Below are 27,390 nucleotides of genomic sequence, written 5' to 3'. Positions count from 1 at the left end.
TAATCAATAATTTCCATGCTGTTGAATATAGAAATAATTATAGCATTGCCATTACAAGTAACAAGAAAGGTGTCATTACAATATCAACTGGGTTGCGTCTAGTAAAAAAATGGATAAACCAAAAAAAAAAAAAACAGGGCGGCACATGGAAAATTTCTTCTTATTACAAATTGACAATTGCTTTGTAGAACCAGTCAACACAACACCACAACTTTCAGGTGTTTCCAAGAGCAGTTCCACTCCAGATCAAAAATGGAAGTTCTTCAAAACAAAAGCAATAACAGCACTGTTTCTGTTGCCTATCAATTCTAGCCTCTTTCTTTATACAAACTCACACAAGACCGCTGCTCTTTGTTAGGTTCCTTCTCTCCCGATTACTATCCCAACACTGTTCATCAGACATGTTCGCTTGCTTCACGTTGTAGTGACATGCAACAAAGAATTTCCTGTCCAAGATAATTATTATTTTTAATTTTTATCAATGGCAATCAAACCCATCCTGTAGGTAGACCAATAAGGATGTGTCCAACAAGTGTCGTAACTTATCCTCACCGAGGACTAAATAAATAAACATATATAGATGATTATTGTTTTATCGATTAACAACTTTTTCAGTTATTAAGGAGATTATTAATTCCTTCTTTTCAAGAAAATCACAATAAATATAAGCACTCCATACCTCTGAACCCTTCTATTGCAGAGAGCCACCCACCACCACTCAGCACTACTAAAATGGGGACCAACCAATTCAGACACTTGCTATCCACTTTTGGCCTCTCCATTTACTAGTGTGTTCTCATTTTCGCTAGAAACACTGATAATAGCTTTATAACTGCTTTTATTTGGCCTGTCTTTGCTACTATGGAGCGCATCCTTGGTAGAGGTAACTAATTTCTTAACAACTTTCTCCTCCGAGAGCAGAGTTGAATTACTTTTAGGGGAGTTCGTGGGTTTTAGAGCAATATTTTCATCCTTGGCATGTTCAGTGCTCTCTTCTGATAAACTGTCCCTTGGTGCTCTTAGAACTCTCTTAATTGTACCTTTATCAGGACCTTTTTGTGAAGCAGCACTGTCCTTGGTAAGATTACTTGTACGCTGCTTTACACCCGGTTTATCTGGATTTGGATCTGGAAGTAGTGCTCGACGGCTTAGGCGAAGCTGTCCCTTTTCATTTATCTGTGACACATGCTTGTAATCATTAGGGGTGACATTTGAAGAAATCTAGTAAAAGAAAACTTCATCAACAACATATAATGATTAGAAAACAAACAGTTTAACTTAACCATAGAGATAACAACGGTTATGTCGGAGCTACACAACTTTTAAAATATTAAGAAAATTTGATAAGGGATTTTATAGTTCATAAGAAAACCGGTGATTTATCATATCAACATCATTATGGACATCATCACCACCACCATCATAACTACCAAGCAGGACAAAAAATCCTTTTCATGACAAGCATTATAGTTAAAAATGTATATTTTGGAATGTTAATGTAGTTATAGTTTGCAGTTACTCTTTCAGAAGGGAAACTAATTTGCAAATGTATATTTTGGAAGTTCTTTCAAATGAAATTTTGAATCATAGAATCTTCCTTTGCAATCAACACATTCATTTTTTTTTTTGGGCAATCAACAATCATCATATGTTGACATTGAGCTAGTCTATCATTCTTCTTGTTCTTCTAAATTTCAAGTGTGAATATTGGACATATTTGCACTTTGAATCATAAAATAAAAATAAAAAATAAAAAAACATAACAAATCAGCTGAACGAAATGTCCGCATATTTGCATTATATTGGACTTAAATCAAAGGATTATGCTAAAGTACTCACATCTGAGACTAAAGTGAAATTCCATCAAAAGGCGGGTTTTTTAGTGCAGTACAAACTGAAGACCTTTCAACGTCCATAAAGACAGTAAATGATATTCTATGACAGAAGCCATTTGTCATCAAATAAAATTCCATGCAGTGTAAAAAATAAAAATAAAAAGAAAGAAAGAAAAACAAAGCAGAAGGGCTGTGGAGTTTCTGACCTCAATAAGCTTGACATCAACTCGGTCTCCAACTTTGAAAGCCTGTAATGATGTTATAACAGAAATATTACTCCACCATGCTCTCTACACATTAACTCAAAAAAGACTTTGCCAAACTATTAAAGATCAGATACATGATCTCAAAATATTAATTGGAAAAAAATATATAAAAAAAAAAAATCAGTGTGCTTACATCTTCTGGCTTTGCCAGCCAATCTGCACTCAACTCACTAATATGGCAAAGTCCCTGCAGTGAAGCAAAAATGACGATAACTTTTCAGTCTTTCTTTTTTCTTTTCTTTCCACTTCTCTCCATAAAATATATTTTGGATATGTATCACACAAAAATAAAAAAAGTTGAGCAAAAGAAAGTTGCATCGATGGGGCAAAGAATACTAGGTGTCAACATTCAGTGCTTCATCATGTTGAAGCATATAATTTTTTAAAGTTCCAACAATTACAACATGCTTTCATTATTTTATAACATTTCGAGACAAAATGATTTGAACAAGAAAGAACTTCAAAATAAAATTCATATTTAAAATTTTTTCTCTAAGATGTTGGGAATACTAGAGCAAATTAACACATTTGAAACACTCGTATTCTTGAAACTTGGGAAGAAATATGTACCTCACGTCCAGGTGCTATCTCAACAAAGGCTCCATAAGGTGCTATTGATTTGATCTCGCAATCCCTGAATGGAAAGCCACCAAATTCACAGATACTTCTCAACTTAGTAAATTGCCCACACAAGCAGTATGTAAGAAAGAATGTTGTTCCCAATTATACCAAAAGAGCTGCTGATAAGCATTAAAAAATTCAACTACTTCTTTTTTGGTAGATGTTGGGATTTTTGGGAGACAATGGATGTTAATGTCCTTTATAGGTCCGTTCTAGGTAAATCTAAAGTACAGAGATTAATCAGTAGTCTGATACTTTGGCTCGTATTAGACTTACAGTAAAAGTGTTGGAGAATATTAACAATCAAGTACATCCTCTCCCCCAGCTTAAGCCTTTAGAGTAGATGATCTGTAGCATGGGTATCAAAGTAGGCAAGGCCCTAAGTTCAGATTTCACCTAACTGATGCACATATTGGCCCACTCATAATGAAAATTCTAATCACGTGTGAGAACGTGTTAGGGAATATTAATACTTAAGCTACACCATATTTATTAGTTAAAAGTTTTGGAGTAAATGGTTATTAATGACAAGGTCAGAAAATATGGTTTAATCAAATTCTCCCTCAAAAGTGGAGAGGGTCACATTAGTCATGATATTAGGGGTGTACGTTTCTGAGATGTATTTGTTTCTTTGATTAATGTAAGTGTCTTTTACCAAAAACAAAAAAGGAAAGAAAGAAACTCTTGCTGCACACAAGACTGACAAAAATTTCCTATCTAATATTGATTACTCAACTGTGTTCCTTATAGTATAATTGCTAAAAGCAGCCATTTTGAACAATAATTCTTTTTTCGTCAATATATAAAACATCAAAGAGAAAGACCTGTAAATATCGCCAACAGTTGGAACCATTGTCAGATTCCTAATAATAGCTTTAGACTTCTCTAGACTTGACAAATCCCTTGCCGTTATTTTCACCTGCAACAACCAGAGGTGTAAGATTGCAGCAGTGAAATGATCATCTCAGACAAAGCAACTGAAGATAAGGTCCTCTTCTTAGCTTACTGTTCCATTGTCTTGTGTGTCAATAGCTTCGACTCCAGTTTCTTCAATAATACTCTTCACCTTTTTCCCACCAGAACCAATAATAAGGTTTATTTTCTCTGGCTTGACCTATAGAAACACCAAGGTCGGCAAGAAGCATATCAGATAACCTAGATTATAGGTTTTAACCTTTGTTACACGGATTCTCCTATTTGCCATCTGTCTCGACATGACACGACATGGGTATCAATATGAGAGTTTCCGAACACAAACACGAACCCGAATCAGACACCCTAATCCTTTACATGGCGTGATTGAAGTTGAAGAAAAAACTTAAATTTGATAGCAGAGATGAGTTTCTTGTTTATGAGATAGATGAACCCAATTTTTATTTTTTTTTGCATCTCATTTAATACACGAGTATAATCTTAAACAAAAACAAAATAAAGTATCCCACTATAACATAATATGTAATGCATTGAAATTGGTAATAAATGCCTACATATCCTTATCAAACTTTTGGAAACATATCCCCGTATCCTAAGATTTGGGATTTGCTCAACTCTTAGACACACACCCACAACTGATAAATTTATCCAAATCAATGTAACATAGGTTTTAACATGTCAAACCATAAAATGGCTATCTGGAAGAAAAACAAACCTGCATAACGTGAATCAATGGGGCATACTTAGAAAGCCTTTTTGAAGGAGAAGGTGAGCATTTCAACATCTCAGCTGAATTTTGAAAGAAGAAGAAGAATAAGTGGTGTGCCCTTTAAAATGACTAAGGTTAAAGTAATTAGAACATGCTGAACACCACAAATGCTGACAAAAAAGTCTTCTCAATTTCATGTAAAAATATTGCTATTTAAAAAAAAAAATGTTATTTCCCAAACAAAAAATTCCTAAGCAGAAGACAGCCACCAGTGTATATTCTGAGATGGCACCAGCTCTGTACATACCAATTCCTCAAAAACCAGATCGCAATACATGTCTATGTATATTTTCTTCTTAGTCAATTGAAAATATTTAACACCATGAGGGTAGGTGAAAACCAAGACAATGGTTGCACATCTATTAACTCAAAATGTGTTACCTTTGCAAATGCTACACTACTATCAACAATAGACAGACACGGGTATCTCCTTAACATCTCTCCAACAAGAAGTCAATTGTTTGGTAACAAGAGTTTTCAACCTACTGTTTTATTTACAGATGCACTTATTTATTTTTATTATTATTATTTTTCTGTGTGTGTGTGTTGGTGGGGGGGTGGAGGGGGGCAGCAATGGTAAATATAGATATATGTATAACAGGTAATACAGGCCGTCAACTTTACCAAGGATACGCTTTCGGCCATCTCTTGCTTGTAGAAGTGCCTGCTTCATAATTGGTAGAGTGATTCCACCAACCTGCCACACAAAAATGTACCACCATGTAGAGTAATAAATACAAATAAAGACGTCATTTCTAATATGCAATTAAAAATTTATATATCAGGCCAATGGCCAAGAAACAACAAGAAGTTGTCGAAGAACCAGCAGGCAAGCACACACGCCCACTTATCTTAGAGTAGCATTTTTTTATTGAAAGAAGATGATATGTAACCTTTATATCCATCTGAAATGCAGTTATACCATCTTCATTTCCAGCAACCTGCAACATTAAAAATTATAATTAATTCAACAGAACTTATAATGCATCTTGGACTCTGTAACTAGCTACCATTTTTTTTTTTTTTTGGGAAGTTAAAGCAAACACACACACCCACAACATGCTCTAATAGTGCTCAAACTCTCAACCTTCTCCTTTGGAGAGGAGAGATCATACCAACTGGGCTAGTAGCCCAGTGGTACCTATGTTGTTCGTCTTGACTAATTGCATTTCTAAATCTTCCAACAGAGTTCAGTTAAAAAAATGAAAAGTTAACACAGAATAAGATATGCAAGAAATTCAACTAAGACCTTGAAATCCATATCTCCAGATGCATCTTCCGATCCTGTTATGTCAGAGAGGATAAGTGGTGTCCCATCTCCCCCAAATTCCTCAGTGTCCAAGACCATCCCCATTGCTATACCGGCAATAGAGCACTTTACCGGAACCCCAGCATCTTGTAATGCTAAGCATCCCCCACAAACAGAGGCCATACTGTCACATAGAGATATTACACGTGAAAATGCAAGTTAAATCTAAATAGCAGAGGAAACGACTTTATAAGCAGTTGCTAGAAGGAAACAAACAGATATTGAGTGCAGAAAAGGTCACGATAGATGAATAAACATAATCTCCAAGTTTTGGACACAAAGTGAACAAATTATTCTTTATTTTTATATCACTAAACAAGATAACTGCTCCACCTTGAAGAGCCATTGCTTTCTGTGATGGTACTCTCAACGCGTATAGTGTATGGAAAATCATCTTCAGAAGGTAATATTGGTTCTAGAGCTCTCTCTGCAAGCATCCCATGACCAATTTCTCTTCTGCTGGGTGCTCCCGTCCGCCCAACTTCCCCAACACATGACGGAGGAAAAGAATACTGAAAATAAAATGCCAAGTTATTGACATAAAATTTATATCTTGCAAATTTCAGCAGAAGGATTTTCTATTCGGGAATCCATTGAAAAAAAATTGCAGTGTTGCTTACATAGATGTGAAGCTAGGATTTTCATATTGGATAGAGGGGAAGTAGTAGTGGAAAAGTAATGTAATACAAGATTGTGGACTGTTCTAAAATATCTATTCTTTATCTGCCACCACCTAAATATATGATACCATGGATAATGATGGAGTCAGTTGTAGAATGACATATGAACACAACAGCAGAACACAAAGATGAATAATCAATTAAAGGAGACAGTTTGCTCTTAACTCTGGGCTTACCTGCATGCAGTTTGGGGTTATTTCAAGCATCCATAGGCATTAGTGCCTACTCGAAGTGGGCAGGGTAAGCACCATTGTAATATAGCATTTGGTATGAAAAATCACAATATGATAATTGAGGGAGACTTGAAGTTGTGGTTGGTTACGTGGAGATCAAACTGTTTACGAAACTGAGTAATTAACAATCATATTTTTTAACTGGAGGACCTACTATGCTAATTTTTCCAGAGAACAGTTTTATCCCGTGAGAGGAACATGAATCGTGCCTGTATGGTTCTCAATGGGTTTTATTTTCTGGTCATTTGGACAGTTGTCAGTTCTTCTCGGTGAAGGATTTCTCATATCCCCCCATTTCTATTCCATTGTCTTCCCTATTCCAAGGTTGTCTATTGTGTTCCCCTTGCCTTGTCCCTTGGCGGTACAGTAATTTAAATTTTAAATATAAATTACAGTGCATGGCAACTCTCTCACAAAATTAAACGTCACAAAGTTTCTAAAAGAACAGGCTATGGTATGATAAAATAATAAATTAAAGGTAACCAAATCCTTGTAAAGCATACTCAGAGCTGCAACCAACATAATATTATCACACTGATCAGAAACAAAAATCTCATCTTCAATGCTTAAATGAACACACACACACATAAATACCTGAAGATAAAATCTCTTCAATTCTTCCACATCCACAAGGTTGTCTATTCTTTGGGCCATTTGTCTATCACCAAGTGTAACCACGGCTAGTGACTGTAAATAATTAAAAAAAAACAATAGAAACGAAAACTGCGAACATTATTTTCCATATAGTTAATGTCGCCGCCAAACTCCAAACTTAAATGAGGAAGTCTAATATCCTACAAGCTTTAGGTTGTCCACACAATTGTTTAAATGAATTGTTGATACAATTTTTCCTCCGTTTATTTCCAACAAAACGATGAATTTAATTTCCAAGTTATGGCTACAATTTGGCCTATACACGATAATGAATAGATGAAATTAAGCACAAGCATGATTGAATATAGCAAGAAACTTCGAAAAATACTTGTAAAGATCTAAGACAGTAGTTACAGGAGATAATGGAGACATATAAAAAAAGATCACATCCAAAGTCGCAATTCATGTGCAACCGTATGATACATCAATTACCATTTGGAAGTTCAATGAAACAACAAGATCAGGTAGGTTACCTCCTGCATAACTTTGGGCAATCAATAATTTATCAATTAGATTAAAGGGGTATAACCATTATAAGGATGTTCAGGTGGCTGAGTGGGGAAACACGGAAAAAGAAAAAAAAATGAGTCACCCATAAAAAATAGTCTAGAGTGTCCCGAGTGACATGTCAACACTAAAGTTAATGAGACCAAAAATAATTGCAATTTCAATCTATTGAGATAATCAACAAATCTTGTCAGTGTAGGAAGAGGTATGGTCTGTTTGGTAGGACAGAAGAGTGGAAGGAGGGGGGGGTTTCTCCTCTTTGACATTTTTGCCCAATAAAAATCCCTTTAACATGTAAAAGTTAAAAATAAAAATCACATGTTCTCTCTCCCTAGAAAAATCTCCTTCATCTTTCCTATCATTCCTTCCACATTTCCATCCCTTGTAACAATTGGAGCACCATTGAAGAGCCATATGGCTTAAAAAATACAACTCAAACACATTCATGAAACCTCATCCCTCTAAAAGTTAGTAATATCAACAGCCATAATCACAAAATATGTTTACAATATTGCCCCAAAAATGTTACAGATTGGAAGAAACACTCCAGAGAGAGAATGCATACAACTGGTCATCTCCAAATGTTTTTTTTTCCCTGCTATAAAAAGAATTTCAACAAACCTGTGTTTCCCCACGTGTGAAAAGAGCGCTTCCATGTGCTCTAGGAAGTAATCCACATCGTGAGTTAATTAAGCGTAACTCGTTTGGAGTTCGCCCATCGCTTCTTTTTCCCCCCTGTGACAAACAAAACAGAAATACAGTATAAGCAACATGATGGCTTCAATATATAGCAAGTATGGCTGGTGAGAAACCAACTTCCCATCAAGGTCAAGGGTTCCAGACTTGACCCCATAACGACATATAAAAATTAATATTTTGCTTATTAGTAAGCATCATCATTTAGTCTCTAACAATTTTGCTACTTTGACAACAATAACCAGCAGGTAAAATCTTTAGTACTCTAAGTATATCGATGGGAAGACACACATTTTAGTCAATCTTAAAGTCTGCCCTCTAATTTATCACACTTTCCAACTTTTCCAACTCCTGGTCATTCATGAAGAAAGATAATTGATGCTAATGATGAAAAATAAAGACAGAAACACTACATTAAAAAATTATAAATATAATATGTTCAAATAAAAGTAACAGTTTATTTACAGTACATATAAGAACATCAGTAGAACGACTCAAACACTTGACGTCAAACAAAACCTCCATCATTTAGATCAAGATAGAGCCTACTCATCGTGTTCATATCAATAAAAGTACATTACAATTCCAGTTGGTAGACCACTAGAACGCTTCCGTGGTTACACTTTTGTGAACCCAATATGGTGAAATTACAAAACAATTGCTAACTTCTTGTCTGTAACAGCAATTTAATGTAAAAACCAATCAATAAACAACACCATAATTATAAGGGAAATCTTTGTTCTGAATATTATATATTATTGTCACAGTAAATGAGCAGTTATACCTCCACAATACGTTTTCGCAGGAATTTGGATGTAACGTCTTTGAAAACCAGCTTCACATCAACTTCAGAAAACAGCTAGAAGACGAAAATAATAAAAAAGAATAAATACTTTAATTCATAAAACATAAATGAGATTGCATGTAAATAAACTACCAAAAAAACATTTATAAATTCAACAAGGTTAAATAAAAGAACAGAATTGATGATGCTGTTTAACATTATATAAAATAAACAGATAATATTTCTCATCAAAATAATATAACCAATGTGATATTATATGTAAATAAATCAACATTATTAAAGACCCGATGTAACTGGTCTAAGGTAATCATATAATAAAAATAAATAAATAAATAAAACATGATTGTTCATGTAAAGTTGCAGTTGATTTATATATAATTCCATAAATTACCAAATGCAACTGCAAAAATATTCCTTACAGAAAACGAGAAAAAAAAAAGAAAGAAAAAAAAAAAGAAAAGAAAAAGAAGTGCAAAAATATTAACCACTGCAATTATATTATACACACACACAAATGTGATCTCCTGCTCCCCGTCGTGGAGGTAGATTTGTGCGCAGCAGCTGTTGGATGTTATCCAGTTTCTCTACTCTTCCTGTATTCAGAAATCCTGTTTTCTTCGAAAATCGGAAGATGTAACCTAGTGTGCTAGGGTGCCTAAACTAATAAGGAAAGCTGATTTGAAATACAGCCGTTGGATTGCATTCAATGGAAAAGAACTGAATCACACAAAAATCTTGGGAGAAACAATGAGCAAGAGATCATTATTGTGTGTGTGTGTGTGTGTACATATATATAAACTGCTTAGGCATTAATTATAAGTCCACATTTCAAGTGCCTTAGATCTGCAGATCTCAAGCTCCTAGGAACTGATCAAACACTACAAGTCCTATGATTAATCAGAAAAAACCACCCTATCAGATGAATGATGATTCTTCTAGCTTGTTTGAAACATTATCCATCGATTGAAGCTTATATATATATATCAGTAATTGATTGAAGCTCATATATGCCAAAGAATAAAAATTATAAATTTGTGCTACCTACCTTAGTTAGATTAATTCTACATCTAACAAAAAAACTGCAAATCAAAAACCTTTTGGAGGCATATTCCACTTGAGAAGAAGGGACTGATTACAACCAGATAAGGAGGTAAAACCTTATAAGACAAAATCTCATGAAACAACACAAATGGAAGGAAATCAAGTCCAGAGCTAAACTTTACCAAGGGAATAGGTTTTCGTGAAACTGGCTTTATGTGCACATCACCTTCATCAACTTCGCCATCCACAACTACTTCTTCATCCTCGTCATCATCCTCAATCAAGTCTGGTATCAGTTCAGCAGCTGCAGAAGCTTCATCCTTGCTGACATAACCATTCTCTGTAAGTATAGTTAAAACTTTTTCTTCTAATGATGAGAGGGCCTTTCTTCTTGGTATTTTGTTTTCAATTTGTAGCACCTTCACTAGTTCATCACCAGCAATTTCCTGCAATGATTAAAAACTATATGATACCAATTACCACTACGAGACAGAAAATATCCTAATGAAAAGTTGACCAAACCAGAATATAAGTAACCACAGCTTATAAAGGGCAGGGAAAGTACAAATACAGAAAGAAACATTTGTAAAATTGAAATCGTAAAATATTGCACCAAATTAGATGAATGAATTGGTAATTCAAAAAGTTGTATTTAATTTTATTGACTTAGCTTCTGCCATAATTGCATTTCAGCTGTGCAGTGTAAGCAAAGTTCAAAGATCATATTATAATTCATGCTTTTATTTGTGCTGTATGCATAATATAAAATCTCTTGACAACTGAAATCCTAGTACTTGCATGACATGCACTCAAATATATATCCTAGAGAACACTGCGTAATACATAAAGCAGATATTTTAAATCCATTAACTCGATAAGACAAAGTCCTACACACAAATTTGAATTTATGGCTGACCTGTGAGAAACATATTAGATAACTTCAACAGACAAATAATTATGAATTTTTTTTGGTTGAAGTAATTTTTTTTGCCTTGATAAGAGTGGAAAGAAAAGAGAATTAGAAAAGAAAAAAAAAAGATTATTTTTCAGATTCTCCAGAAAATCTGAAGTACTCTTCAATCCAATTCAAATCTCAATCTAACTCCATCCTCTCCACTCCTATCACCATTTCCCCCTTGTTTGAATATTCTTGGAAAGAACCATTTTACCAACTTCTTAATAATCTAAAAAGAACCCTTTTATCATTTCCCAAAGCTTATCAATCATCACATTCAAATTCCACCAAGTATTCCTCAAACCTGAATTGAAATCCCAGTCTAACTCCTTCCTCTCCATCTCTCTGGAGTCTCAATATTCAAATCCCGATCTAACAATTCGATATCCATCTCCTTCAGGTAAGAACGTGAGTGCAGAGATTCACAAACGCTTAGGGGAGGAATTGAAGGCACAATTAAGACATATTTTTTCCTAGTTTTTAAAGAAATATTTTGTTTCTTAAGGCCTCCTTAAACTTGAAGTGGAGAAAAAAAAATTTTGAGGTGAGTTAGGTACCCCTTTACACCTTGTAGCGCAATTAAAGACTCAATAACTTAAGAAAATTCAATCTAGAATTGCACAACATGATACAAAGAAAATAAATGTTACAAAAAAATTTCTACTAAAAAAAAAATTAACAGTCATTTTTTTTTTTTCGACAAGTAAAATTGTATAAAGAGCACTCAAAAGGGAGCGCATCCCAAGAGAACTACACAAGACCAAATAGGGCCTCTAAACTTTCAAAGAGTCCAAAAAATCTACAATCTCCTCTAAAGATCTATAATTTTTCCTTACAACCCAAGAAAAAAGAGTGGTAATAATAGAGAACTTAAGAATGGAAATATTTTCCTTCAGAGAATCTCCTGTTTCTCTCAATCCAAAGACACCATCAGACACACAATGGTGTAACCCTCCAAACATCCCGGGCTTGGGCACCCACTGTACAACCTCTCCAAACTCAATGAACGCTCTAGAGGAGACCCACTGAACCCAAACAAAAAGCATCAAATCCCAACAATCCCTAGCCATGGCACAATGCAAAAGAAGGCGATCTACCGTCTCCTCATCACGAAGGCATATGCAGCAACAATTGACCACAACCTGATTCCTCCTCTTCAAATTATCCTGGGTCGAGATCTTCCCCAAAACAGAGGTCCAAGCAAATAAGGTCACCTTGAGGGGGGACTTAGAGCGCCAAACAGCCTTCCACGGGAAAGGAGCCCTTGCTCCTCCGTGAGACATCTATAGAAGGACCGAATATCAAAACGACCCTGAGAAGTGGGGACCCACACCCAGCCAACAGAAACTCCACCCATGATCTCCTGGCGATACAACAACTCCAAAAAATGAATGGCTATTATATCTTGAAATGACAATAATCTCTGTAGATACAACACTAAGGGCAGGAAGTGAGAGAGAGAGAGAGAGAATAGTCTATAATACAAAATTTTAAAGTAGTACACATGATTATAGACAAAAGGCAGTTAAAGAGTGTCAAATAAGGCTAATAAAAAAATCCTAATATGATATCAGACTCCAAATTTGTCACGAACTAGAAATGATTCTCCGGATGTGAGCAGCCCAAACAACATGTATAAGCAGCATGCAACACAATGTCTACGGTTCATTTAAGAAGTAACATCACTTGCTCCACGCCCCAAAATTCCTGCCTCCGAAAAATCAGTGACATAATTCCTTGTAGAAATTTGAAAAGAAAAAAGAAAAAGAAGGAAAAAGACACCGTTATTTGACCTGGCTCCTTCAATGTTAAGGAAGTGCTTAATGCTCCCTATAATCTTATTTCTCAGATACACTCAAGATTCAACTTCAACCTTTGTATTTCCCCTAGGGTTCCCAGTCAATGCAACATTATCACCAGAAACTATGAGAATGGTAATTTTACCTGCAAATGCTTTTTAAAAATAGGTTGCATTCAATCTACTAGGCTTGTAATTATATTTATGCAGAACTCGACTAGACTCTCAAACTATCAATTAGGTCGAGAATTGCATGAAGCCTGGAGGAACAATGATGAGTAATTCTTCATCCAAGTCTCCACAAAGAAAGGTTTTCTTCAGATCAAAATTGCTTAAAGAGTCCTCCAGGTATACTCAAGAGAGAGCAGCACCATGAAAAGAAGCCATCTTTGTTCAGAGCAATGGTTTCCTGATGGCCGATCCATGAGTATGGGACTATGGGATAATAATTTTTAACACCGATTTGGCATTGAATCTCTCGCCCAGTAAGGGAGGGAGTAAGGTGAGAGGAGAATGAGTAGAGTCTTAGAACGATTAATTCTAGAGTTTTGTGTGTACTACTTAAAACTACTAAGCAAATCCATTTCCGAACTATTTGGGGTCACTATATGAATCTTGTTATACCATTCTGCTCTACTTAGATCATAACCTCAGTTAAACACATGCTATCAATCTTTCCTAACCATATCAAAATATTTTAATCGATCATTTTTTTTCACCAGTGCAGTTATTCTCTCATTTTATAACTACAGATGATAAAACTATGCTAATCTATTCTCTCATTTTATCTCCAATTGGTGCTATTTCAACCATGCCATGAATAAGTTCATTTATAATTTTATCCTTTCTTGCCTTGCCACGCATTCATCTCAATTCTCATTTTCGCTACATTCATTTTACAAGTGTGTAAATGTGTAAAAATCTAAAAAATCCCATGTCATGACTGAGATGGAATTTACAAAGGGTAATCTCACCCGCTTATAGTTTGGGACAAAGCTGTTATTTTCCTAAACGTGGAAAAAAATAGTATTATCAATAGCTAATTGTACAAAGAACGCAATAAATATAAATCATCAGTTGCATAAATATTGAGAACACCAGAATTTAATTCTAGAAGATAGATTATTGGGGTTCATTAAAGAGGAAGATAAAATATATACCTCAACATGCTTATATAGCTCAGGAGGAGGTAATTTGATTGCATCAATCATTTTTGGTTTCCCACACTTCTGAACTAAAGCCTCCACCTCGCTGCAAATGGCACGTACTGCATCCTAATATTTGCAACAGGCAGAACTTTAGACACGTAAAAAAGATTACATGATCATTTAAAGAGTCAGCAGCGAGTTACAGACCTACCTCCCAAAGCTTTTTTTTTTTTTTTTCTTTTGATAAGTACCTCCCAAAGTATTATTAAAAAGTTCAAAAGAACAAGAAAGTTAAAAACCACAATTGAATTAAACAAAAGCCAATGGCAGACTACTTTTACATGATCATTTAGGGGTCATTGCCTTGTACAATGGTAAAAACTCAAACAAGCCTAAAGTGAGAGCAGCCACTTTGTATAAAATAATTTCCAAAGCTAGGTTTGTCACACAAATCATTCCCTCCAAACACCTTGGCATGGGCAGGACATATATTGGGTAATGCACTTTTAGTCTTTTAGATCATATAACAGGTAAAAGAGAACATAATATATTTTGAATCCAAATCACACAAATCCTTCAAACAAATTCTCAGCAACAATTATAATAACAATATTTACTCCAATACTACCTAAACAAGAACAGACTCATCATTAGCAATGAGTTAAGAATTTGGGTTTGGAAAAACTTGTGGTCAAAGATGTTCCTTTAAAGAGCTCATGTGACCTTCATAAGCTTACTGGAGCAATCAGGCCTTTCCGTTGCTGATATCCCTTCCCATAATTCAATTCCTTGAGATTTTTATTTTTTTGAGAATTCTAAGACATCATGAAACAGAAGAAAAACACGGGAAATAATCAACAATGAAAAAATAATAATAATAAATAAAAACCTTTTCCAGTGTGGGACTGTATCTCCCTCCCACCTCCTCAAGGTTAAAGGAGAGGAAGATTAGAGACAAACCTAACCCCTTGGCATTATTTTGGACAATGTGACTGCTTCCAAACTCAAACTCACATCTCGCGCCTGTCAACTCAAGTTTTTACCATTGCAGCAAGCAATGACCCCTTGTAAATTATGGTATACAAATAAATAAGAGAATGAAAGAACGCAACAAGAAGATGAACTCAAGTTCTTGACAAATAATAAAGTTTCTAGGACCATATCTGAAAGATAAATAATAATCTAAAATTGAAAAGTAAATGCATTTTAGGAACCACAAAACAACGTATCCTTCATGAGCAGTTGAGCACAAAGCTGAAATGATGGAAACTGGAGGTCTTGTCTTTAACTAAACAGCAAAGAGTTAAAGAGCGTTACAAAACAGAAACAAATAAGTAACATACTTAATTGAAATAAACAACCTGTCCAACTTCAACTGCTTGCAGCAACTTCTCTTCGGGAAGAAAATTACAAAACCCCTACAATGAACACCACCAGAGGCTAGAGTCGGCATGAATAAATAAGCACAGTAACTGTAAAAACTATACGGCTTTAGAGAGCATGTAAAACAGCATTTCCAAACTTGTATCGATTAACATGGATAGGGGCCTAGTGAGCAACTATTATAATGAAATTGTGACGTTGACTATTATATTGTGTATCAATTTCTGTATGCTCCATACCACTAATTGAATTCAGTAGTGCATATTAAGATACACTTGAGCCTAAAGGAAAAAGTGGGGAAAAGGATAAATTATTTGAAAAATGGTATCTAATACTGGAATGAAAAATAACAACCTAATATCATTTTTGGCAGTGCCAAGTGTCAAAAACACTCAATTGAGCATATCTAAGTACTTAAATTATAAGTGTTGTTTGAGGCATATATATGATAAAATAGAATAACTCGCTGCAATGCTTCATGAGTGGAGATAGAGTTTGAAAAGATATAGATGGAATTTGATATTCATTGAGATTGGCGTTGAAGAAGAAGAGATAGATTGGCGTTGGCTTCTTCGTTTCCCAGGCTTTTCAGGATTGCTGTTGACAGACATGCTTGGGTGGCCAACTGTTATTGGCTTGACAGCGGGAGGATCACTTGGGCTTTGCATTTTCGGCAACAGTTTAATGATTGGGAATTGGACGACGTTTCTGACTTGCTGTATCTGCTCAGGGGAGATTTGATGTCCAATCCTTTTTCTGCTGCCTCTCAGGCTTCTCAGGGGCTAATTTTCCTTGGAAGACGGTTTGGCGCTTGAAGGCTCCCCTCAAGATAGCTTTTTTTGTTTGGACAGCAGTTTGGGGCAAGATTCTGAATCTTGATAACCTCAGATGGAGAAGACAGGTTACGGTGAATTGTTGTTGCATGTGTAATAGGGATGAAGAGTCGTGGATCATCCTCTTTTGCATTGCTCCGTGGCTCGTGACTGTTGGAGTCTGATGTTTAGTCTGCTTGGTATGCAGTGGGTCATGCCCCAGTCTTCGAGAGGTTTGATTGACTCCTGGAGAGGGAGTGGTGTGGGTTCTCATGCTCATCATTTTTTAAGAGTGGCACCCCTTTGCGTTTGGTGGTGCATTTGGAAGGAACGGAATAGTAGATCTTTTGATGGGGAGGAATCTCCCATTGGATATTAAAATATTGTATTATTAGTTGTCTTTTTTGTTGGGGGATGGGAGAGATATTCTACATTTTTAGAGGAGATTGTTGATCTTTTGGGCTCCTTGGGTCCTTAAATCCCTCTTCTTTTTTTCTTTTTCTTTTTTCTAGGCTGTGGCCTTTGCATTTTCTTGGGATGCGTTCCTCTTTTGAACACTTTCTAATACATTTTTACTTATCAAAAAAAAAAAAATCCTCTGCACCCAATAATATTCATAAATTATTGAATAAGTGACATTTACAAGAATACCCCACTCTAGAATACTAACAATTCTTGGATATTAATCACCAATATTCTAACGTATTCTATCTAAACTCCCCCTCAAATTGGTGCATGGATATCCCCCATCCCAACTTGTATATTGTTGAAGGATTAAATATTAAAGTTAAGCTTAAGCTTTTGGAGTAGCTGGTTGTTAACATGGTATCAGAATAGGCAAGGTCCTGTGTTCAAACCTCGCCCCCACCCTGATAATTAAAATTGAAACACGTGTTGGACCATTAGAAGGTCACACGTGAGGGGGCGTGTTGAAGGATTAAATATTAAAGTTTCACCCTCTCTAATAACTTAAGCTTTAGGAGTAGAAGGTTGTTAACATATATAATGGAATGAAAAGATTACTATTGAGACCCTACGTGAACACATTCCCGACGGTATACAAATTAATCCATTCTTCAACTTTTATTTAATGAAGTATTTATCAATCTCAATATACATTATTCTATCTTGTTGGATTGGGTTACTAATAGGTCATTAAGACTCAGTGTTGGCAAATTCTGAAACAATAGCCAAAGGCTGTACAAATCAAGTAAATTGTTTTAAAAATGCTAGTTACGTTTGTTTGAGTTAGACATACATATTGATCCATGGACTTTGAAGATCATGACAAGGGTAAAAAGCTAACTTTTATCACTTTAATATCTAAATTAAAAGTCCGGGTTTTAATACATCATGATTAAGATGCACGACACATACCAATTATGGAAAAAGAAAAAGAAAAAGAAAAGATGCACTAGACATATTTCAAATGCATATAAACATGTTAATTAGAGGAGGGGGGGGGGGGCAACAAAATGTTGAATTGATCAAAGGATTGATCAACCATCACTGTTGAAGTTCGATCGATCACCCTACTCTTAAAACATTCCATCCCGTTTTAAGAATTCAGAGAACGGAAAACGGCTCTCATAGAACAATCTTTTATAATTCTCTGAAAATAGACATTTTTATAACTGAGTTTTCAAAAAATTGAACCAAGCAGAAGTTTTTGTACAGTTTTCTATTTTCAATTTTCTGAAAACAGAAAACTATTCTTAGAGTTGCAAACCAAGCAAGCCCATAATATTCACGATCTTTCTTCAACTTCTTTGAAAAAGAAACTATAAAGCTCTGTTTCTACTACATCCAGATACATTAGTAACGACAGCTGAGTAGCTTGTTAACACATTTAGATTCAAAGTTCGTGATGACATGTCCGTTTTTGGGAGGACCTTTGGTGCGGAGATCAGCTGCTGTCTCACTCCTTTCCTAGACTTTACAGTATTGCAGACAATAAGTATGTCTACGTAATTGATTGTTATCAACTTGATAACAGTGGAGTTACGTGGGATGTGCGTTTTAGGCGCCCCTTTCAGAACTGGGAAATGGAGGAAGCTTGTGTTTTTTTGGATACGTTGTATAGACAGAAGGATGTTGGCAGAGGGTGTGATGATATTGTGTGGGTTCCTTTAGCTCATGGTAGGTATGGTGTCCGATCCATGTTCTTGTGTCTGTCCAACTTCGTTGGTCACGATTTCCCATAGAAGTCTGTTTGGCGTTCTAAAACTCCTCTTAGAATCGCATTCTTCGTTTGGATTGCCACATTGGGAAAGATTGACATTGGATAACTTGAGAAAGAGAGACAACATCATTGTCAATTGGTGTTGTTTATGTAAAGCAGATGGTGAATCCGTGGATCATATTCTTTGATTATTGGAGTTTTATTTTTAGCATATTTGGCCTTTTTTGGGTAATGCCTAAGCACTCCTCACAATTGATCAACGCATGGAGACAATGTCCGGTTAAAAAACATGCTCGTGATTTTTTTTTTTTTTTTTTTTTTTTTTTTGATAAGTAAAGAACATGCTCCTGATTATTGGAGGATTGTTCCACATTATGTTTGGTGGTGTCTATGGTGTCAAAGGAATAACAGAACCTTTGAAGGAAAAGAATCGTCTTTAGCAAATCTAAAAATTCATATTCTTCGTTCTCTGTTCTGTTATGTAAGAAGAGCGCATGCTCCTCGATTGATGATTTCTTTGATCTTTTGGATGCTATTGGTCCTTTTGTTTTTTTTTCTTCTTGTATTAGGGACGCGTTCCCCTTTTGAACGCTTTTCTAATATTTTTTACTTATCAATATATATATATATATATATATATATATATATATATATATATATATATATATTAGTATTTTACCATCAAATTATGACATATTCCCACTTATTTTAAAAAAAAAAATTTATGACATATTCCCACATGGATAAAAAAAATTTGAGTTCACCCGCATTCCATGGACTTGCACTTATTAACCACATAAGAGAAGATGACCTGGCATCTCCTAATTAGGATGCTTGACTCGCTTCATATTTTGATAAGCATGAAGCTGTTGCTTCTGCTACAAATGGGCCATACTGCTATATTGGCACTTTGAGAAATTTTGTGCACGATGACAATATGGTGAGAGAAAAATGAACATATGAATAAAAGAAAAGTTGATTAATTCTGTAAATTTGTTGTGCAAAACAAATTTGAGAAATTTATAACAACTCAACCCCAAATCAATCCCCCTTGAGAACAGTCGTGGTTCAGAATATGCATGTGTGTGCATAGAACCATAGACATCAAGATCCATCAGCTTCGCATGGATGAATGAGTGTGATAAGTTTACCTCTATCATCAATATCGAACTGTCTGTGCCAGCTAGCAATAAATCTAATTTCGAGTCTTCCATCTCCTTGGTTGTGGGATTAATAATAAACTTGTCATCAACCAGACCAACACGAACTCCTGCGATAGCTTTTGAATTTGGCACTTCTGAAATAGCTCTGTTGTATTTCAATAATTAGGAATGAAGAATAAGTGTCTCAAAATGGCACTGATAATTTGTTCCTAAATGCCAAAATAATTTAGCAAGAAAACAAATGAAGCATACACCGCAATTCCAGCAGCTGTAAGTGCCAAGGAATCAGGGGAATGCAACCCATCATAGCTCAAAACCTGCAAGCATAGGAGGAAGATAGCAGTTCTTATCAAGATCAAGATAACATATGAACTTAGAAAGAGTTACAAATTAATTATCAAATATAGAAGCACACAATTGAGAAAATGTATTTATTCACAATCAAGCTTACTTAAACTTAGCAAAGATGTAGTAAAACGCATGAAAATCTAAAATTCAAATATTTAGTTACGCTATGTTTGCTTGGAGGGAAGGATTGAGGGGGAATGGATGAGAGGAGGGATGGATGAACCTTTTCGAGTTTGGTTGGAGGGAAGGGAAGAGAGGGAGGAAGTAAGGAGGGATGAAGCATCCCTCATTCTTTTATGTTTTTCTATCCTTCCAATTTTGAGGGGGAATGGATGAGAGGAGGGATGGATGAACCTTTTCGAGTTTGGTTGGAGGGAAGGGAAGAGAGGGAGGAAGTAAGGAGGGATGAAGCATCCCTCATTCTTTTATGTTTTTCTATCCTTCCAATTTTGGGGGGAATAGAAGAGAGAAAGAAGGGATAACTACCTACAAATATATAATTTACAATTTTAACCTTCCCAAAAAAATTGAAATGGATATCTACCTTTTATAATTTTATATAATGAGGGTGTATTGGTAAAAAAAGTATAAAAACTATATTTCCCTTCCTTCCAACCAAACAAAAAATGGGGGAGACACCTTCCCTTCCCTAAGGATGCCTAGTCCATCCCTCCCCCTCTCTCTTCCATCCATTTTCCCATCCCTCCAACCAAACGAAGCATTATAAAAAGGAGTTCAAAGGCAAAAGTAATCCTGTTACATCAGTTCAGCCTACATTTATCACTTGCTTATTTTCTTAAAGAAGTAAGGTATATACAAAATCATAGGAAAAACAATATATATATCAAGAGCCCAAGCAGTACTTCTAAGTTCTAATCTTCTATAGCCAAAAAAGTTACAGAATAAGAAAGCAACTCAGCAAATTATATCACATGTCTGCAATTGATATAAATCATTTGATAAGATGCATAATCAAATAACGACGATTAGGTTGGCAAATCATACATAGTTACACACTTCATTCACATAAGTCCTTACATCTATCAAGAGCAGTTGTTATTAATAATATTACAACACCAAAGGCATAAACCTCGAATATTACGCAATAGTCCACATAAATCAATACAAAGAATTGCTGGCCCGCCCACAAATAGTGTACTACAATAAATCATTAGAACAATATTTTGAATGCTTACAATCAGAGAAGGTGCTTACAGGACGTCAGAACAAATCGGACCTGGCTACTACAGAGAGCACAATAATTTGGAATGTGAAATTCACGGTGGCAGTTTGATGGCCTAATTCCATGTGACCAACTTTAAGTCCTAAACTTTTGTTTGGTAAAATATATGTTTTATATCAACATAGATGCAATGGGATGCATCGCACTTTGAGATAGACTGTTTGCATAAATTCTACCAATAATATAGACAATTAAAAATTGCAGCGACGATAGCTTCTTAGGATTTTTCTTTCATGCTCTTTATATAGGAAAAAGCTTGTGAAGAAATTTAAACATGATGAAATTAACCATGTGCATATGGAGAGGCTAATGTGGCAGCTGATCCTTTGGCAAATATAAGATATGTTCTTGACAGTTGTAGGTGTCAAATATATTTTAGTCCACATGGCAACACCGCATCATCAACAATGGCCCACACGGCAAAAGTCAAACAGTCAAAAGGTCAACAGTCAAAATCACGTGGCACTTACCATGTCATCAGTATACCTCGAACAGAAGACTGAAGACTTGAAGACCTGAGTTGGGAGCAGGACTCGGGAATACTTGGGATCCGAGGAGGTACTTGGTTTTGTGGCAGAAATTCAGGGTCCATCGAGTCCATCCTCAACCTGACTTGTAGAGAAAGAAATACCATTTTGACTCCCTTACAAAGAATCCCCATCTTGATTAATATTGCTTTATAATTATTTGAGAAATTTATCTCTTTTAATTATTATATTAATTAGCTCACATCACCCACCCTCTCACTTGGGCTATAAAAGGAGATGCTCCAAGGCCAAGAGAGGTAGAGCAAGGAAGGAGGACAGAACCTCGTAGACATTGAGAGCTCTAAGACTCTCTCATACATGTTGTCTTCACAACCACTAAACCTTTACCAAGGGAGTCAATGGTGTACTAGCACACTACCATCTTCTCTCTCTCTCTCAAATTAGCCTGGGCTTCCACCTCTAGGAGGGAGTGAGGGTGTGTGTGTGCGTGAGAGAGAGAGAGAGAGAAATTTCATGTCTCCCCTAGTAAAGTTGATTGGTTATCCAAGACGCAAGGAAAATGCAGAGTAAAGATGGTTGCGTAGGGGGTCAAGCAACATTATGCAAGCCAACAAATTATTAGGTTCCTAATTTTAGTATAGGTCAAATATGATACCACAAGAATATTACAATCACGTGTTTCGAACAAGCAGTTACAACCAAACAGGAAGCTGGGAACAACTACTACTTCAGCAAAGAGAAATCAGAGGGACTATACCCAAGATAATATCTGAGTTTCATGGTAGAAGCCTTTAAGCATAGTTGGACGCAAAGGCCTATCAATCAATCTACAGATAAGAACCTACATACAACAAGGAAATTTAGTTTAGACAAGGATACACACACACACACACACACACTTATCCAAAAATATATATATATACACACAGAGTAACAATTGTTTTAGTATGCACAACAGAATATCATTCTGCAAATCTAAAGGAGCTGGTTTCTTACTTTGCTATTCTGATTTAAAACTTAAATGAAAAAAAAAAAAAGAGCGAGAGAGCAAGAGGAGAAGAAGAAGAAAATACTTTACCAATCTATAACATAGAGGGGTATACCTCTATCTCTAAACACCAAGATGGATAAAAGTATGTATTGGATTCTGATCTAGACTATTAATGAATATGTGTGTGTGTGTGTGTGTTGATCCATATCAATTAATTTGTAGAAATTAGAAAGAAATATATATAGTGAACATTACTAAAATATCAGGCACCTCGTAATACAGTCAAAAAGGACGTGAGAGAGAGAATTTTAGACATTTTGACTAAATATATTTATAAATAATTTTTCCCATTAAACTAGTCCTCTCAATTTGAATGGAGAAAAAAAACTAAAATATTAAATAGAAAAGTACTTTTGAAAGGGATGGATAAAATTCATCACACCGAATTGATTATTGGCACACAAATGTACCAGACTATATACATTAGATAATGGATCTAAATCCCATTCTATATGCTAACAAGATTAAAACTTATCCTAATGAACTGCAATTAAATTTAATATTATCCAAGGCTTCCAAGCCCTTGATAATGTATGTAAACATTTGTCTGTGAACAGACATATCAAGCCAAAGGAAGAATGCTAAAATGCTGAAATTACTGGTGCCATACTGTCAATTTAATACTGAAACATAAGTTTCTTCTTCAGAAATAGAAACGACAAAAGTGAGTTGCAATCCACAACATAACTCACATCGATAAACGGGAAAAGCAGTCACATGAAGACAAAGAAAAAAGAAAAAATAATGGCATATGAAATGATTATGGTCTACCAAGACAGCTCTGGCTGTCACCTGCTACTAATAGCAGGGCCTAGTACCTCATGATCTTTTGTCCTTCCTTCTCGCTTGAAAAACCCTCCACTGAAAAATAGCATTAAATATAAGTTTCCTTTTCACATTATTAATGAATTATATTAAAGAAGAAGAAAAGAATACATGAGATACCTAGTTCGGCCAGCTGCTGAAAAACGTTCTTGATAATGTACAGAAAGAGGGAAAAAGTCAGAAGGCTCACTCGGAACATCAGCCAAACAAGCAGATGCGTATACAATCTACAAGAAGAAACATAAATCCATTATTTTTTTTATGAGCATATAGACATATTATGTCAATATGACATATTTGGCTAGTTTATTCAAAACTAGAGTCAGTTTGATTATTTTAGCCTTTGATAATTGTTTCAAAAGTTTGAGTATTTAGTTGAGTTACCTCTTGTTCAAGGGCAAAATGAAAAATCAAAGCTTTTTCAAGCAAGGGTGAAAAGGTAATTCAAACCTCAATTTGTGAACTCACCAAAATTAGGGTTTTTTTTTTTTTGTTTATAAGTAATAATTCATAAAAGGCGCTCGAGAGGGGAGAGCTCCCGAAAGGTTACACAAGCCGCCTAAAGCAACACCATAGCTGTAAACTATACACAAAATCCAAAAGACTATCCATAGATATACAATTTTTGCCCATTCACCCAAAAGAATTAAGAAACCAGTATATTGTATTTGAGAGACCAAATAGGGGTCTCCCATGCATGCATACATACCATTAGATGAGTTAGGAGATTCCTTCACTGGCAGCAGTAGACACTATCATCTGGAGTGAGTCTGGGTCAGAGGTAACTAGCGAATTCTTGTAACAGAGTTTGGTAAACCTAGTTGTAAATTTTTCTTTGTATTGACTAAATCTCGTGGTTTTTTTCCCCATGTATTTTCCACATAAAAATCATGTGCATGTGGATGTTTATTATGTTTATATGTTTTATATTTTGCAACATGCTTAATTGTAAGTTTCAAATCATGGTAACAATTACAAAGCAATACATGTAAATTATATGCTAATTGAAACTTCAAGCCAATTTTAAAGGGCCCCTTTAAAAAAACTTCTTCCAACATTGGCCTAATTTCTAAAACCGTAAAAAAGTTGAGAAAGTCTCTCTTTTGTTCTGATAACTACAAACTAGAAAAGGAGCAACATTCTTTCTCCACGAATCTAGTTTTCTCTGGAAATCGCACATAATGCAATCATATGGAAGAATATAGTATCACCAAAGGCAACAACTAGAGTATTAGAGTTCAAGAAAATAACAGAAAGCAGAAGTTGAGGAAACATGGTTCTGCCAAAATAACATGCATGCAAGGGTTTAGGGGGCTGAACTAATATAGACTCCGTTATCATCTATAACAAAAACGAATTCCCCAATACAAGGGGCCATAGCACTAGTAAGAACTCCAGTTAACAAATGTGAGGATGCAGGTTCAAGTATGTCAGCAGTCATTTTATCCTGAGAGCGGAAGTCGTTATTGTGCTTGAAGATCTCAAGGAAGCTGATTCCCTGGGTTTGAAGCTTTGCTGGTTAAAAATGATTCCAAAACTGCAGTTGGGCAGACTCATGGAAAAAGAAAAGGCTCTTGTAGGTACGTGACATTATTAGATAAATACAAAATATGGCCTCTCGAATGCAAGCGTCTTTTATTTGGATGTGCAGCTGGAGGAAATATGGGGCAGGTTCCTCGAGAAAGATCGTGACCATTATATGAAAGCCTTTCAAGGAGATCACTCTCCCAAAGTGTGTTTTTTGCAGTACAGTTCAGTGTCATTTTCCTTTTTCCTTGCCAAATTACCAAGATTGGAAGGATGTCTCATATTCCTTTCTATATCTTCTTCTTGTTTAATAGATTGGTTGGTATCAAGGAAAAATTTCAGTTTCACACCTATTAATCTTAATAACAGTCTAAGTTCATGAACATTGCCTCACAGTTTCAACAGATGGCAATACTTTCTCTTGCTATATTTGGACTAACATCGGGCCAACTAGGAATTGTGTTTCTACTTGGTTGATGAATCATGAAAGTGAGAATAAAAATATAAATTTAAGAAAAAAATGCACATAAAAGAAATGCATGTGGATCCACACAGGATATGAATAAGGTTGCACTCTTGTAAGTTTAGGTCTAACCAATCAGAAATAAACATCTAACTTGGCATTCACGCCACAGCTAAATACTCAAATGGCACAAAGATATTCCATTAATATATGAAGATACATATAAATAAACATATCATTTAGGTTAAAACTTACAGTTTCTCCATCTGTTACTGTAACAGCACCGCTAGCTTGTCTCCCTATATGACCCGTCTCAACCAATATCTGTGAAAATGTAATGACATTAAATATTTATTGGACGAAAGAACATTTGGCACACAATTTATCCCTTAGGAAAAGCATCAATGACATAAGCTTAGATTCGTATACAGTCCACTGTGGAAAAGATCCCTAAAAAGGTAGATTCGGCACAACATCTTACGTGACAAAATGTTTTTGCTTCACTAGGAGTGAATGACAATGATTCTTCCATTTCGGCAGGTTTGTACTTCTTATTTTTTATGTTTTTGGTGTGGATCACAATAAATATCGGAGGAGTTTGTAAATATCTTTAATCTTCTATGAACCTCTAGAAAATAACGAAACAGCGATATTATTATTCAAATTTTATATAAAGAAAATAATTTTGCCTGCCATCAGGAAAAAGACACATCCCTCCCCTAAATCAACTTTTGAAAAAAAAAAAAAAAAAACAATAGAAGCCTCATTTAAATTGTTCCAGCACACTCCTACTCTGACATATGTGAAAGATGGCATTTAACACATGAATCCACTCGGTAATGACCCAACCTACCACTAAGCTGAGAACTAGTAGGAGAATATGAATGAAAAAAATTCCCTTCCTTTATTATTGTCTTATTAGCTACTGATAAAAAGCCAAGTTCCCAGCGTTAAATAAATAAATTCAAAAAATCAAAGCAACAATGAATGGCCAAACAGTTTCAAAAATGTTACTTTTGTTCTTTCTTCTCCCTTTTACTCTTCAAATTCCTTTGATTCCCTTAAAGAAAACAGAGGGTAGCTGCCCTTGATTAACATATTATTTTGCAATAATTTTTTTCTTGTTTGTCTTTTGATTTGAACAAAATCTATATTTTGTCATGTTAGTTACTGAAATGAAATCCTGGCTTACCGTACACCAATTGCAAATTGGAGAAATAAAAAACTCCATCAAAAATGAAAACTTCTAACTTACATGTCTATCGCCTACTGGAATTCTGACAGAGTACGGCTGCGAAATATACTGTGCTCCATTGCTAGCCGGTTGTGAAGCCCCGTATTCGGCCGAAGCTTTAATACGGAATCCACGACAGCTTCTTCTTGATGAAATAATATATGAAGAAGGAATAAATAAAGATTTTCTGCAGTGAACATTGCGAGGACAAGGGGAGAAGGGGAGAGAAAGTCTGCGACAAGTAGAGTGAGAGAATCGAGAGGATGGATAATAAGGTCTGCCATGGAAACTAGGGTTTGCCAACATTTTTGCTTAGCACTAGCAGTGCTACCAAGTGAGCGCGCGAGAGAGAGAGAGACTTATCCGTTTTTCTCTCTCTACAGTAGAGTATTGTGTGTGGGCTTTGATTTTTTTTGCGTTT

The 27,390-nt window shown here is 35.4% G+C and overlaps 1 protein-coding gene across 1 annotated transcript; it reads right to left on the bottom strand.

Moving 5' to 3' along the window:
* LOC132313695 (probable polyribonucleotide nucleotidyltransferase 1, chloroplastic) lies at window positions 1-27,390 on the bottom strand. Its single transcript, XM_059812590.1, has 25 exons — window positions 26,991-27,390; window positions 25,991-26,059; window positions 23,866-23,972; window positions 23,739-23,781; window positions 22,627-22,710; window positions 20,043-20,107; window positions 19,779-19,935; window positions 15,612-15,668; window positions 14,263-14,376; window positions 10,532-10,795; window positions 9,288-9,362; window positions 8,429-8,542; window positions 7,241-7,333; window positions 6,067-6,245; window positions 5,674-5,857; window positions 5,318-5,365; window positions 5,049-5,121; window positions 4,371-4,444; window positions 3,729-3,836; window positions 3,547-3,641; window positions 2,672-2,735; window positions 2,235-2,288; window positions 2,042-2,083; window positions 680-1,176; window positions 1-446 (listed from the first exon to the last, which is right to left on the bottom strand). The coding sequence occupies exons 1-24, from the start codon at window positions 27,273-27,275 to the stop codon at window positions 760-762; spliced, it is 2,865 nt and encodes a 954-aa protein (XP_059668573.1). The 5' UTR covers window positions 27,276-27,390; the 3' UTR covers window positions 1-446; window positions 680-759.

Source organism: Cornus florida, unplaced genomic scaffold (genome assembly GCF_030987335.1).
Source record: "Cornus florida cultivar Cherokee Brave unplaced genomic scaffold, ASM3098733v1 CherokeeBrave_3.0.0_Hap2_Chr06, whole genome shotgun sequence".
Lineage (NCBI taxonomy): Eukaryota > Viridiplantae > Streptophyta > Magnoliopsida > Cornales > Cornaceae > Cornus > Cornus florida.
The sequence above is the reverse complement of the archived record's forward strand: the minus strand, read 5'-3'. Positions and strand labels throughout refer to the sequence as shown.